This window comes from Protomyctophum parallelum (assembly GCF_964188405.1).
Source record: "Protomyctophum parallelum genome assembly, chromosome: 8".
NCBI classification, from domain to species: Eukaryota; Metazoa; Chordata; class Actinopteri; order Myctophiformes; family Myctophidae; genus Protomyctophum; species Protomyctophum parallelum.
Genome location: NC_139703.1, coordinates 28,775,201 through 28,788,131, shown reverse-complemented (window position 1 = coordinate 28,788,131; position 12,931 = coordinate 28,775,201). Strand labels below are relative to the sequence as shown.

The 12,931-nt window shown below is 42.2% G+C and overlaps 2 protein-coding genes across 3 annotated transcripts in view; one reads left to right on the top strand and one right to left on the bottom strand.

Moving 5' to 3' along the window:
• The window catches only part of mars1 (methionyl-tRNA synthetase 1), a 31,726-nt gene extending 24,930 nt beyond the window's left edge, over window positions 1-6,796 (top strand). The window contains exons 17-22 of one of the 2 annotated variants that reach the window (XM_083771254.1): window positions 443-547; window positions 2,586-2,781; window positions 4,326-4,397; window positions 4,938-4,973; window positions 5,302-5,433; window positions 6,232-6,796. In XM_083771254.1, coding sequence (XP_083627380.1) covers window positions 443-547; window positions 2,586-2,781; window positions 4,326-4,397; window positions 4,938-4,973; window positions 5,302-5,433; window positions 6,232-6,381 — 691 coding nt within the window. In that variant the 3' untranslated portion in view covers window positions 6,382-6,796. The remainder of the gene's footprint in view (window positions 1-442; window positions 548-2,585; window positions 2,782-4,325; window positions 4,398-4,937; window positions 4,974-5,301; window positions 5,434-6,231) is intronic. The other variant, XM_083771255.1, reaches the window with a different exon arrangement.
• A 116-nt stretch (window positions 6,797-6,912) lies between these two features.
• Window positions 6,913-11,535, bottom strand: ddit3 (DNA-damage-inducible transcript 3). The gene is made up of 4 exons (XM_083771256.1): window positions 11,398-11,535; window positions 9,783-9,845; window positions 9,035-9,243; window positions 6,913-8,803 (listed from the first exon to the last, which is right to left on the bottom strand). The coding sequence occupies exons 3-4, from the start codon at window positions 9,188-9,190 to the stop codon at window positions 8,009-8,011; spliced, it is 951 nt and encodes a 316-aa protein (XP_083627382.1). The 5' UTR covers window positions 9,191-9,243; window positions 9,783-9,845; window positions 11,398-11,535; the 3' UTR covers window positions 6,913-8,008.
• Window positions 11,536-12,931: the final 1,396 nt, after the last annotated feature.

The window sequence follows — 12,931 nt, the reverse complement described above, 5'->3', positions numbered from 1 at the left end:
TTTTTTCATCACATATCAATGATTTATTTTTCTTTAAAAAACTAAAAAGGGATCCAGAATATATCTACATCGATAAAACTGTATTTCTTATATAGATAGAAACTTGAACCATACTTAATAATACTAGGTGTTTATATGCATAAAGTAGGTAGGTAGCAAATAGTTACACCTAATAATTATACATTTCAAACGTTCCTTCACAGAGATACTGAGATTTGACAGTTTACAGCGGTCGAAAGTACTTGCGCGCTCTGCTTGCGCACTAGTTGGCCATTTATGGCCTACTAGTGTGCAACAAGCAAGTATGCACTCGACAGAGTGCAGTTCTAGTTATTATTGTTGCTGCAAGTATATGTACACATTTCTGGTTCTAATGTACATTACATACTACAAAGTCAGCTTTATCATCTCATCGAGGTCTCCTGATGTGTTTTCCTGGCAGAATCCGTGACGCTTTGAAACACATCCTCAACATCTCTCGCCATGGCAACCAGTACATCCAGGACAACGAGCCGTGGAAGAAGATCAAAGGAGGAGACGCCGACAGGTGAGCCTGTCGCCTGTCTTCCCCGGATGTACCTGCTGTCGCATGGACACCTTGCATGTCCAAAAGCCTTACAAAATAGCCTGTGTTCCAATGGATCCAGTGACGTTATTATTTTTCAAAAACAGGATAGATAGATAGATAGATAGAATACTTTATTGGCAGTTTAAGAAAATTACAGAAGAATGACATCATTTAAAAAAACGCCAAATGGACTTAGACACAAAAAAGCCTTCGCTTGTTTCCATTGTGGTCCACTTTGTAACATGAAACTATACACATACATACTGTACAGACAAAACAACCATGGAACATATATTGCGAATGCACTGAGCACTAACTATGAGACCCTGCAGATCATGTCTGTCTGTGTGTCTGTCTGTGTGTCTGTCTGTCTGTCCCGCTGTGACACCACCCGCCCGCCACCAGAGGGCGCAGCTGTAGCACACACACACACACACACACACACCAGAGGGCGCAGCTGTAGCGCAGACACACACACACACACACACACACACACAATGCGTTCGCTTCCCGCGTTTGCGCGTCTTACTTGTAAATAATCCTTATATATAAGGCTGGGAGCTATATACATAGGACAAGAGGTACCCTGAGAGAATAGTCCTGAGCATGGGAGATGGGCTATCCAGGGTCGGAAGCTAACTATGACCAGTTAGTGTGTAGATGGAGCCATGATTTCAGGTCTTTCCTAAATATTGCAATAGAATCTAGGGATTTCAGGGCTGGAGGGAGTGCATTCCACAGAGTAGTGGCTGCGTAGTAAAAAGCATTTCCCTTGAGTGTCCTGAACCTGGGGGGAATTAGATCATTAGGACTTCCTCTGGTTGAGTACCTGTGAGCATCCCTCACTCTGGGCAGGTAGCCCAGCAGGTACTCTGGAACAGAGGAACCTAGGATCTTGAAGACCAGACACAATGAGAGCTGAGATACTCTCTCCTCCACTCTTAGCCATCCCAGGCTACTATAGTGGGCAGAGGTAAGATGAGACCTGGGGTTAAATTTTAGTAGTAACCTCACAAGCTTGTTTTGGGAGGTCTGCAGCTTTGTTTTCAAAAGCTTGGAGATACCTCTGCACTGGATGAGGAATTCTGAAAAATCCCCAAATGGTAGCACATCCCACATTTTAAGTCAAATTTCCTTCCTTAATGATACGTTATTTAGTATTATTGCGACCGCAAGTCGTATTTACTATGAACACGTACGTCCATTTCCTGTCAGTTAGTTAGTTAATCACGACACTGACCTCAACAAATCCTGAGGATTGCCATACATGGAGAAGACTGGATCATCACCTACATCTGCATATATGGAGCCGGCCAGCAAATCTACATCTGACCTCACTGACAACAGATTAATAGTCTAACTCCTGCTTCTCAAATGTGCCGTATTAAGAAGCTCTGTTGTTTCAGGCCTGAAAACGTAAAAAAGGTCCATATATGTGCCAGACCCAAATCCCAGTTATGCCCATATATGGAGATTGAAAAATCAAAAATAGCCGATGACGTGACGCGTTGTGAGCTTGTAGATCGGCTATTGCGTTCACGTGACGCTCTTGCATGTGGAAGTAGGCCATTAATTTACGGCGGGGGACATACAACATATGAAATACGGAGATGCAAGGTTTCTGCCCGATAACGACGATCGGTATCTTACAGATTTCTAAGTGTTGCAGTTTGTGAACCGTCACCCAGATTGCATGTGCAGTTCTCACTCTCCGTTATAACACAGAAGACTCAGCCGTCCTCTGTTGAAATACAGAGAAATATTCATGAATGTCAGTGCTTTCGCTCAGGATCGGTAAATGTGGGAAATGAGCAGGGGGGTGGGGGGGGGTAATACAATCTCAATAAGAAAAACATTACGTTCATACAGTATAATTATGACTTGTGCACGTCAAGAATAATGAGCATCAAGTTGTCATTTCTGTCCCAATTAGAAGGGAAAATATCTTTTGAAATTTGTCTAATTTAAGATGTGACCAATTGATGTCTCTCTCTCTCTCTCTGGGCGGCGTCTGCAGGCAACGAGCAGGCACAGTGACCGGTGTGTCTGTGAATATTGCGTGCTTGCTGTCTGTGATGATGTTGCCATACCTGCCGACGGTCAGCCAAACCATCAGAGATCAGCTCAATGCCCCTCAGGCGTGCATCAACACCATTCTGCAAGGTACAGGCAGTTTCGTCTGTACCCTGCCTGCTGGCCACCGCATTGGCACTGTGAGTATGGCGCACACACACACACACACACACACACACACACACACACACACACACACACACACACACACACACCCACACACACACACACACACATACACATACACATACACATACACATACACACACAGCACATTTAAACAGCAGCATCTGAATTGAATTTACACTTTCAGGGCACTGCGATTACAGTATTAACCACTTATGCACTATTTATTGTATACTTTGGATGTTTTGAAAATAGCCGATCTGGTAGCTCGAGCTTGTAGATCTGCTATTTTGTAAAGATAAAAAACTACATTTTGGTATGCCAGGGTGAAAATGGTTAAATCAATGCATTCCGCTGGAGGAAGCACACACACACACACACACACACACACACACACACTGTCTCTCACGTGCACGATATCCTAGCCGTTATGTCTTGGGAGACAGTCGCGGCGCATGGAGTTTCTCTCAGGCCATTTGTCACTCCGGGACTAAATTGCGGTGACATGTTTTTGTGGTGACACCTTTCTCCATCAGACTGTTGACATGTTCTCTGTTCTACTGAGGTCTCCAGAAAGAGAAGCGGCTTATGTTGTTCGTTCGTTCATTCTGCCCTACGAAGCCATGGTGGAAGAACGGCACAGTGAATCAAACAGAAATAAAGAAATAAAATGTATAATAATAACTAAATAAATAAGCTTATAAATAATTTTTCGAGGTGTGTTCATCCCCCAAAATCATAATGCCTGGGTTGACCTTTTGAGAACAATAATTATGTCAATGTCCAAAAGTGTGGTTACTGCAGCACTTTGGCTTTTTAGGGCAGAATGATTTTGTTCTCTTCACATCAAAAAGGTCACATGCAAGTCATCTCTTCTCACAACACGTTAATACACATATCACATATCAACCTCCATTGTCAACTGCCATGACTGATCTTAGGGTTGCACGATTAATCATTCATGATACAGTATCTGTATCAAGGCTAATCAAGCCTTACAAAATAATTTGGTCAAATCGTTATGGCATATCCTGATATTGTTTAGCCAGTATTTCATTTTATAATATTTAATTTTGAATGTGAGGCTGAAAATTCATGTTGTGATGATTGAAGGTTGTAGATTCAATAGTGTCTTCTGTGGAAGCCTTCAAAAGGTGTAGAACAAATAAAAGCATACAAGCTGAAAATATGTTACGTAAAAATGAATGTTACATCTACATTTAAGTTCTTTAACTAATATGTGTTCAAATAATTAATCAGTAGACCTAATAATCAGAATCCACTGTTTTGTCTGAATCTGTACTCTGAATCACAGTTACTGTATAATATCGGGTGTACGGTAAACCCTACTGGAAGCTTGTATTGCAATATCGCTATCAATCGATTTGACCATGCAATGAATCGGTTATTGAACACTGTTGATCCTCTATGTTCCAAGAGGAACATAAGAGCCTGTATTATAGTCAGTCGGTTGTGCGACGGCCCTCTGCGTCATTCAAATCTTGTTGTTGTTTTTAATATTCCGTTTAAAATCTAATTTTTATATTTCTCTCCCCAGGTCAGTCCTTTGTTCCAGAAGCTAGAGACAGACCAGATTGAGGCTTTGAAGAAGAGGTTCGGTGGACAGCAGGTATTTGACATTAATAATGCATAATAGCATGCGTAGGGTGCTCAGTCAGGGTTGATAAGATGAAGGTTGACTATTTCTGAATAATGACATAAATATAATAAGGATATACCGTGACGCTTTAACCCATGAGCCACGGGCTGTCATTTTGAGTCAATTTATTGTAATTTGAAGTGTCTTGTCTGGTAAAATGAAAGCGAAAGGGAAAGCAAACCATGAAAATGTAAATGAAGTAGCATGCAACCTTGCTAGAGCAGCGTTAACCTAACGTGAACCAAAAATGGGTCCGATATCTGTTAATATCCCTTGTATTATTTTTTTTAATTACCTATGTCCTATGCTTACCTATGTCCTTCTTCCCAAAAATATAATTACCAGTATTCATGTTTTTTTCTTTTTTTTAAAAACATAATGTATCTTTAAGTTTGGATCCAGGGGAGACAACAAATTCCCTTTGGGTCTCGGAACCCCTGTGCTATAGAAAAAAAGGAAAAAATCTGTACATCCAACACCTATTTTCTCCTCAATCCTTCCTGCCTCTAGCCTGAGGATGAACCCCCTGTAAAGAAGGCATCCAAGGTTGTATGTGTGTGCGTATGTGTGTGTGAAAAGCCCATTTTAATGCTGCTGTAGTTGTTCATTAACCTCCACACGCACTAACATTAGCGGTTTCACTTCACCTAATGCTGTTAAATTTGTGAGGCATTTCACACATCCCGCTTTCCACCTGCAATTGCTTCAGTTCATACAGTCACGACTCACGAATCTGGTCGCCATTGTCGGTGATGAATGGTTATCATTGGAAAATTAAATGCATAATATCTTGGGGGGGGGGGAACAGGGACAATAGCTTTTATAAATTAGCCTTTCGAACTGAATATCATTGTCTGTTAATTTCCACCCGCAGACAAAGCCACAGAACGCAGCTGAGGCTACGCCAGTGGCTGCGCCAACCCCGGTCACTACTGCCACAGTGGCGGTGGTGAGCGGTGGCGACCCAGAGCGAGCCAAGCAGCTCACAGAGGCCGTGGCCCAACAGGTGAGATCCCTGGCTGGTGCCATGCTCAGCCAATCATTAAATAATTGACTTGACAAGAGTGCTATTGTGTCCAAAGGTTAAATTAAAGACAATGTTAATGTCATTAACAATGGACATTGTTAATGACAAAAAACATTATTGCCACATTGCTGAATTTGATAACTCAATATCGTAATAAAGGTGATGGGTCGCACACACCAAGACTGCATTTTAGTTTTTATTCTTTACAACATCGAATGACAGACGTTTCGGCCATGCAGCCTAATCAGTGAAACTAACGTGCGACCCATCGCCTTTATTACAATATAAACACACTGCGGTGGTCACAAGAAAGAATATCTGAATTTGATTACTCGAAATGCGTTGCGAAGTAGTCTGCTGCATTTACAGTACGTTATGTCAAGCCTGTTGTGTTCCACAACCTAGAGAATTCTGTAAATGGTATGTATTTAAAAGTATTATTTTTTTATATATGTGTTTTTTTGTTTCTTGATTTTAATTGGAAATTATATTGTTTTATTTTGGACACAAAAGAGGTAACACCAAACACCAAATCAGAAGCTGTAAATAAATAAATAAATCCCTTAAAAGGTTTGAATCACAGAAATGTAAAGCTTGGAACCAATCACCGGACTTTGACTGATCATCAGCTCTGCCATTTGGCGATTCATTCAACGGCGGTTCCCTCAGTTAATCACTAACTAGATAAAGAAGAACTTAGTCAGCCAACTTAGTCAGCCTCCGTTCTAAGTTTTTCTTTCTCTGTCAAGAGTTTCATAACTGGGTTATCTATTGCAGGGGGACAAGGTGCGAGCGCTGAAGGCCCAAAAGGCAGAGAAGGCCGTGCTCACGGCGGAGGTGGCCATACTACTGGACCTAAAAAAACAGCTGGCTTTGGCAGAGGGGAAGAGCCCTGAACCGGCACAACAGAAGGGCAAGAAGAAGTGAGATACTAAAGCGAATTTAAAATGACCCGAAGAGGTTAGTCAGAGCAAGGGGAAACATGTTACATTGAAGGTTTTAGGTTATCATACTGGAGAATTAACAAGATGTACACTAATAGAGAGATGAGGGTATTAAGACAAAGCCGTGAAAGGATCTGAGACAATGTGGTATTGGCACTAATGAACTGCTGGATAGGCCGACAGGGAATGAAAGCAGACAGAGAGTCAAATGAATACATCTAGAGAATGGGGGGGATTTTTGCAAATCCATTCACCAAAAGATCCCGATTTTATACTCTGTGACCAAGTCTGCGTACCGATTTTGTTGGATGGTGTTTTTTTATACCCTTGGAAAATTATTCTTATGCCTTTCCTACAAAAATCCTGTCTGAGCAGGAAAATAAAGTCATCAAATCAAAGCACATTTTTATTTTTCTGAATTTGAGTTGAACCTTTTTTCCCCACTCACAAATGTCTTCATTTATATACAAGCAGCAATCAAATAAGCATTGCAAGAAACGGATCATTTCTCAATTTTTTTTTATTGCAAATTTGAGAACTACTGTACAGTAAATAACAAAAGTAATGGTTAAATACAATGTTTATGCAATTGATGGGAAAAGGCCATGCAAGTTATCCTACTGTATGGTTCACACATTTCTTTGTACAGAAGGACAAAGTAATGCTTTAGGACTACAGGATATACATTGATATGTTACAGTACTGGCTATTACAGTACAACTGAATATAATACAGGATTATATAAAAATAGTATCAGAATAGAACAGTAGATATTGAATATATAATTCTACTGCAAAGATTCAATTTGATAGAAAAAGGTCAGCATAGAAAGAATAGGCGGGTTCTAGTCATCTCTAAAAGCACATAACACAAGCCACGAGTTATACAAAAAGAACGCTAAGAAATTGTCATTTCGCTCCTGAAGTAGGTCATTCTTTCATACTCACACTCACTGTACTGGGCACTTTCAAAACTTTTTTTTCCTGAGCTCCTTCACCATGAATTGGGGGGCAAGAAATCACTGCTAGCCAAGTAGCCATTTGAAGCCCTTAAACATCAAGCCAACAGGATAATTATAATTTAGTGCAAGATGGTGGGTGGGATGGAAGGGTGACGATGAAATGCTCTTTCTACGTTCAGGTCAACTTTCCTTTCTGCCTTATGTTCAAATCACTGAAAGTCCAAACCCCATTATTGGCAATGCTTTTGTTCTTCAACTGGATTCTAAAATATTACATTTAAAAAACGGCTCATCAGAGGCATTGTTTGATTTGCCCTCCAAGCTTTCCTTTCTTCCGTTTGCCTTTACATGCATTGTATCTTTCCGTTACGCTTGCTGCAATGCCGCTGCAGCTCCTTGTTGCTGTGGCTTTTCTTGTCTTGACTTTCATCATTCCTTTCTTCATTCTATCAACCTCTATCACTTTTCTGCTCTGAATTATCTGGCTTCTCCTGTCAGGAAAACAAAAAACCTACAAAACTTTTTTGGTTATGCATCACTCCTACAGAGGCATTTCATGGCCACCATGTTCCACCCCCATCACTGCCGGTACCAATTCTTTAGGACATGTCCTCTTTTCTCTCAGCGCTCCTTCCTCCATCCACACTCCTCATTTCCTGGTATTGACTAGTCTCTCAATCAGGGCTCGGCGCGTCCTCTGTACCTCCTCCCCGAGCCTGTCGATCTCAGATTTCAGACGCTCGTTCTGCTCGGTCAACTCCTGCACCTTCCTCTCGTTCTCCTGCTCCCTCTCCTTCCTGCTCTTCTTGTTGGACGAGGGCGACGAGGAGGAGCGCGCCCCGGAGGAGGCAAACGAGGACAGGGCGGCTCCGCTGCCGCTCGTGCTCCTCTTGCGCTTCCCCAGGCGGGAGGACGAGTAGGCGGAGGGAGAGGACGCGGGCGAGGAGGGCGACGAGCAGACCCGAGACGGAGACTGGGAGGCGGACGAGGAGCTGGAGGGAGAACCGGGAACGTAGGGCAGCTCCTCCTCGCTGGCCGAGGGAGACGCCGGCTGGGTGAGCTCGTGGTGGTGTTGAGGGTGCTGCTGGTGGTGGTGAGGATGATGATGATGATAAGCGCCACTGACGACCACTCCGTTCGCGTCCACCGTCCCCACGCCTCCCTCGCTCAGCAACTCGAAGAACTCGGGCGGCAGCAGGTCACCACTGCCTCCTCCAGAACCGTCACCCTCTCTCCTGCTCTCGCCCTCCGCCCGCCTCTCCTCACTGGCGGCCGGACTCGAAGAGGAGGATGAGGAGGAAGACGAGGAGGAGTTGTGATGGTGAGGCTGGGTGCTGCGGACCTCCTCCGTCACCCTCTGGACGCCCTCGCCCCACGTCTGGCCGCCGTCCGTTAGCCACGTCAGAGAACAACTCTCCAGCACGTCCAGGAACTCCGGTTCTTTCTACAAACGAGATACATGGAAAAAGAATAAAATATAAAAAACGAAACAGTTTCAAAATGTCACGTTAAATGTCAAATAAACGTCACACATAGCAATTAGTTCTTCTTCACTGTAAAAAAAAAAAGAAAGTTAAAAAGCAGATTTTAAGTCATGCAGGACAAAATCAAAAGATGAATGAAATGCATTATAAAAGGTTTGACGACGCGTTGGCCACTCAACCAAACTACTGACCTCGGTGCATGGGGGGGCCCGCGTAAGCTTTGCCCCACCCGCGTCGGAGCCCAGAATATCCTGCAGGTCCTCATACCACGCCTCTAACTCTGCACCACACAACGGCCCCACGCCAGGAGGGTACGGCGGGGGCAGGTGTAGCCACTCGGCAGTCATCTCGCCACTCAGTCACAACGCACAGATACACGGCAACACGGTTCACACTGGACCTGAGTGGGCGGTGGGCGTCGGTAAACCAGAGTGGTTGAGTGAGAGAGAGAGAGAGAGAAAGATCGGAGAGGGAGGGAGGGAGGGATGAGAGCGTCATCATATTAGTTGATTGACATATCATTATTATAACTCCACCTTGTTCAGTATATCTCCTGTACGGCGGCTACGTGTAGGGTTGTATATGGTGTGGTAATCATTGTATGTGTAGGGGTGAGAATACTGTGAACGGCCTTATTCCTGGATAGTTCTTTAACTTTAAAGGAAGAAACCTCAAGCTGGAAGTAAAGAATAGTAGTATGTGTGTGTGTGATCCGCTTGTTTGTGAAATGGCAGAACAGTGACACTAAGTGAGCAACTGACTGTACTGCACACCACTAATATAGCTGATAACAGAATTACAAATGAACAAAAAGAGCATGCACACAATGCAGATATCAGTTATTATAAAACATTTTTCAAGTTGAAAAGGAATAGATTAAGTAAAGGTTGAATGCATGTAACAGAATGGAAAGATTTTTGAATAAGAAAAGCAATTCACCTTCAGAAAGTCTCTTAATCAAGTCTGCCAAATTGTTGTTGGAGATAATTTGTCCCAACAATTCTAGAAAACAGAAAAATACATCATTAAATTAACAAACTGTTTTTTAATCAAAAAAATCTTCGTGTGATATGACTTCATTATGATATGAGATTTCATAATGAAAATTTTGATTTGCACAAATACAGCACAAGCCTCAGCTGGAAAAAGGTAATTTAAAAACTGGCAATTCAGTGGAGATAATATAAAATGTAACTCAGTACTCCATACCCATATGATAAATGGGTATGGAGATGAAAAGGAATCAGGTCATTGATGTTTCATGTAAACAAAGGAGGAATGTTCTCTACTGCGCCCCCTGCTTTCTACAATTACACACACACACAGGATCGATAAACAAGTCGCCCAAAGCATGGAGTAAAAATATAGACGCTGATGCATCCGGCTCTGTCCGATCAATCGGATTCGTTAATGTCAGTTTAAATGATCGATTGCTTCCTTTGCACACTGTATTAAATCATTTAAATGAAGCCAACCTGTTGTAAGACAATGGTCCTGAAAAACAACGAGACATTACAGGATAAAACAAAAGCACACAAAGCATTGACTTGTTGGCAAAAAAAATCAATAATCATTTTTTTACTACATCACGTATATTAAAGTCTCCAGGTGCAACACGCGGCTGCCACTTCTTCACATGACATCAAATAATCTCGATAATAATTAAATAATTTGTAAATGTGTAATTCATATGACTGTCAGAAGTGGCTTGAGTTCATGTCCACTGTTTATACTCCATCGCGCGAGGGGCGTGTTGCTTGGCGAAAAACAACAGATCATCTGCGCCTGCATAGGCTTTGTAGATCTGTTATTTTCGGCAAGCAACACCGTCGTACCGCGGCGTATAAATCCGGCTTTAGCCAAGACAATTACGTCATGGAACCGAAGTCCAGCAGTAGGAGGAGAATCAGGAGATGGGCGAAACAAAAGGCAGCGTTCATAGTTCATACTATAATGAAAAGAACAAACAATATGTATTGAGTGAAACTGGTTTGCAAAACGTGTCAGGAATTCCACAATGAAAACAAAGTAGTTGTCTTCCTCCTTGTGCTCGGGGTCAACCTACCAAATAATCTAGATCAAATTAAAACTTGTTACAGGCAATTGTGGTGTAATTACCAATAATTAACACTAATAATCACTCTAAAGTGGCAAGGCATATGTCATTACAATGACATCATGTCACAATTAACGTTGACGTGTGTGCGTGCGCGAGAGCTGCAGCTGAACTGGCTGGCTGGCTGCACGAAAAAAGCGTCTCCAAACTTCTCCAAACTCGTGGCTTGGCAACTATCCGTCAGCAGAGCAGACGCGCAGCCCAGAGAGACAAAAGGTATAAAACACACACTGTACTGTACACACATGAGTGATGTGGACAACTGTATTCTAAAAATGGACGTGGGACAGGTGCCAAAACATGAACATACTTTTCCTAATGCACAGCGAGGCAGCGCCTCCCAGAGCGCTTCACAGGAAAAAGAGCAAAACTCTCCAGAGTCCCACAAAACACTTGACAGCCGTCACAGAAATGACACTATAAAATATTTCCACTTACCCTTTTTCTTTTATTCGTTCGCCTTCTCGACTGTCTATGATTCGGAGAATGTAGGTAATATTTTAGTAAGGATTGGTGATAGCTCATGTTAACCATTGTTCAGTCTTTGTGGCTGAATGTGATTTTTCGGAAACTCCCGGCCGTCTTTATATAAGGGGGCGGCCAACCGAACTCTGTGGGAAGGCAGATCCAACTCACAACCTAACATGTGCGTCGTGGAAGTGACTGCAAACTGGCGCGCCGACGCTCCAATCGCAGGCGCGGAGACGAGATATTTTGCTTGGTGACATCCAATGGGCGAGCGCGCTCGGGCGAGGAGGCGGGCCCGTGGGCCGTGCTAGCGGTTGTACTGTTGTAGCCGTGTAGTTTGTATGGCCAGTCAATGTGATGCAGTCATAAGACGGCCAGGACGAATTTGGGGCGTATGGGAGTCACATGAAAGGAATGATGCAATGCTTGGCAACCAATTTCTAGTCGGGGATAACACCAGCAGAATCAGAACATGTTTTATTAAACAGTATTGGCTCTAACAAAAAAGAAAAAAGAAAGGGGGAGAAAAAAAAATCTAAAAATAATACTTTATATGCATGGATTTCTTACTATGTCGAAGAAATGTTTGTTCCATTTGTAGGCAGATCGACCTACAATACATTTTCTTGAATACATAATTTTATTATTGCAAGAAAGTTAAATACACATTCCAATTAGCCTAGCTCTGAAAATTATTATTACATGTAATAATTGTTACATTATTACATTTTATTACATACAAATATTTCCATTTACGTTTTATACACCTGTTTTCACGTCAAGTGTAGCCTATGTGTACTATACCTATCTCAATGTTGGCCTTGGAAATGAAAAAGTCAGCTCACCGGTTAATTTGTTTAAAATGTAGCCTGGCCTTGTAAATAAAAAAAGAAATGCTTTTAAACGGACCATATAACCTATTGCCAAGGGGACAATTAGCCCTATCATTTATTTGTGGTTTATTAATGCACCCCTTTACAAAAACAAGGCGACGACGGCATTATAATTACCCTCAGTCCTCAGACATACAGATTACAGAGATATCAAAGCGCAACTTCAAGCGGGGTGTTTCCTTTCCATCATCAACACTCCGCTATTCCGATGCTTTCTTATCAATTCATTCAGTGTTGATGATGAAACAGTCATTCTAATTAGCCTGGGATCAACGCCATTTCATGGCGTTGTTTTGATTTATTTAGAACCATGAGATCTTTATTTTCTTTTTCTTTATCATTTTAACTTTTTATATATATATCCACGATTAAACATGACAAAATAACACTTTTTTTCTTTCCTTTCTTTTACTTTTTAGATCTTGGCCGCTCTTTTCATTACAGACTGTTTTTAATCTCGCGGTAACCCTTTTTGACATTTGCGTCCTAATCCCAAACTCAGCACACAAGTGTTTTTTAAATGCACGGTGCTCAAACATGCGCTCCTCAGCCTACATAGCAACAGCGCAAGTAGCGAATAGAAACCTTAAACACTGTCTCTAGGACCCTGC

Coding starts and splice junctions, on each gene's coding strand:
- ddit3 (XM_083771256.1), bottom strand. CDS start 9,190: ATGACTGCCGAGTGGCTACACCTGCCCCCGCCGTACCCTCCTGGCGTG. Junction 8,804..9,034: donor GGGCCCCCCCATGCACCGAG/GTCAGTAGTTTG, acceptor TCTCGTTTGTAG/AAAGAACCGGAGTTCCTGGA.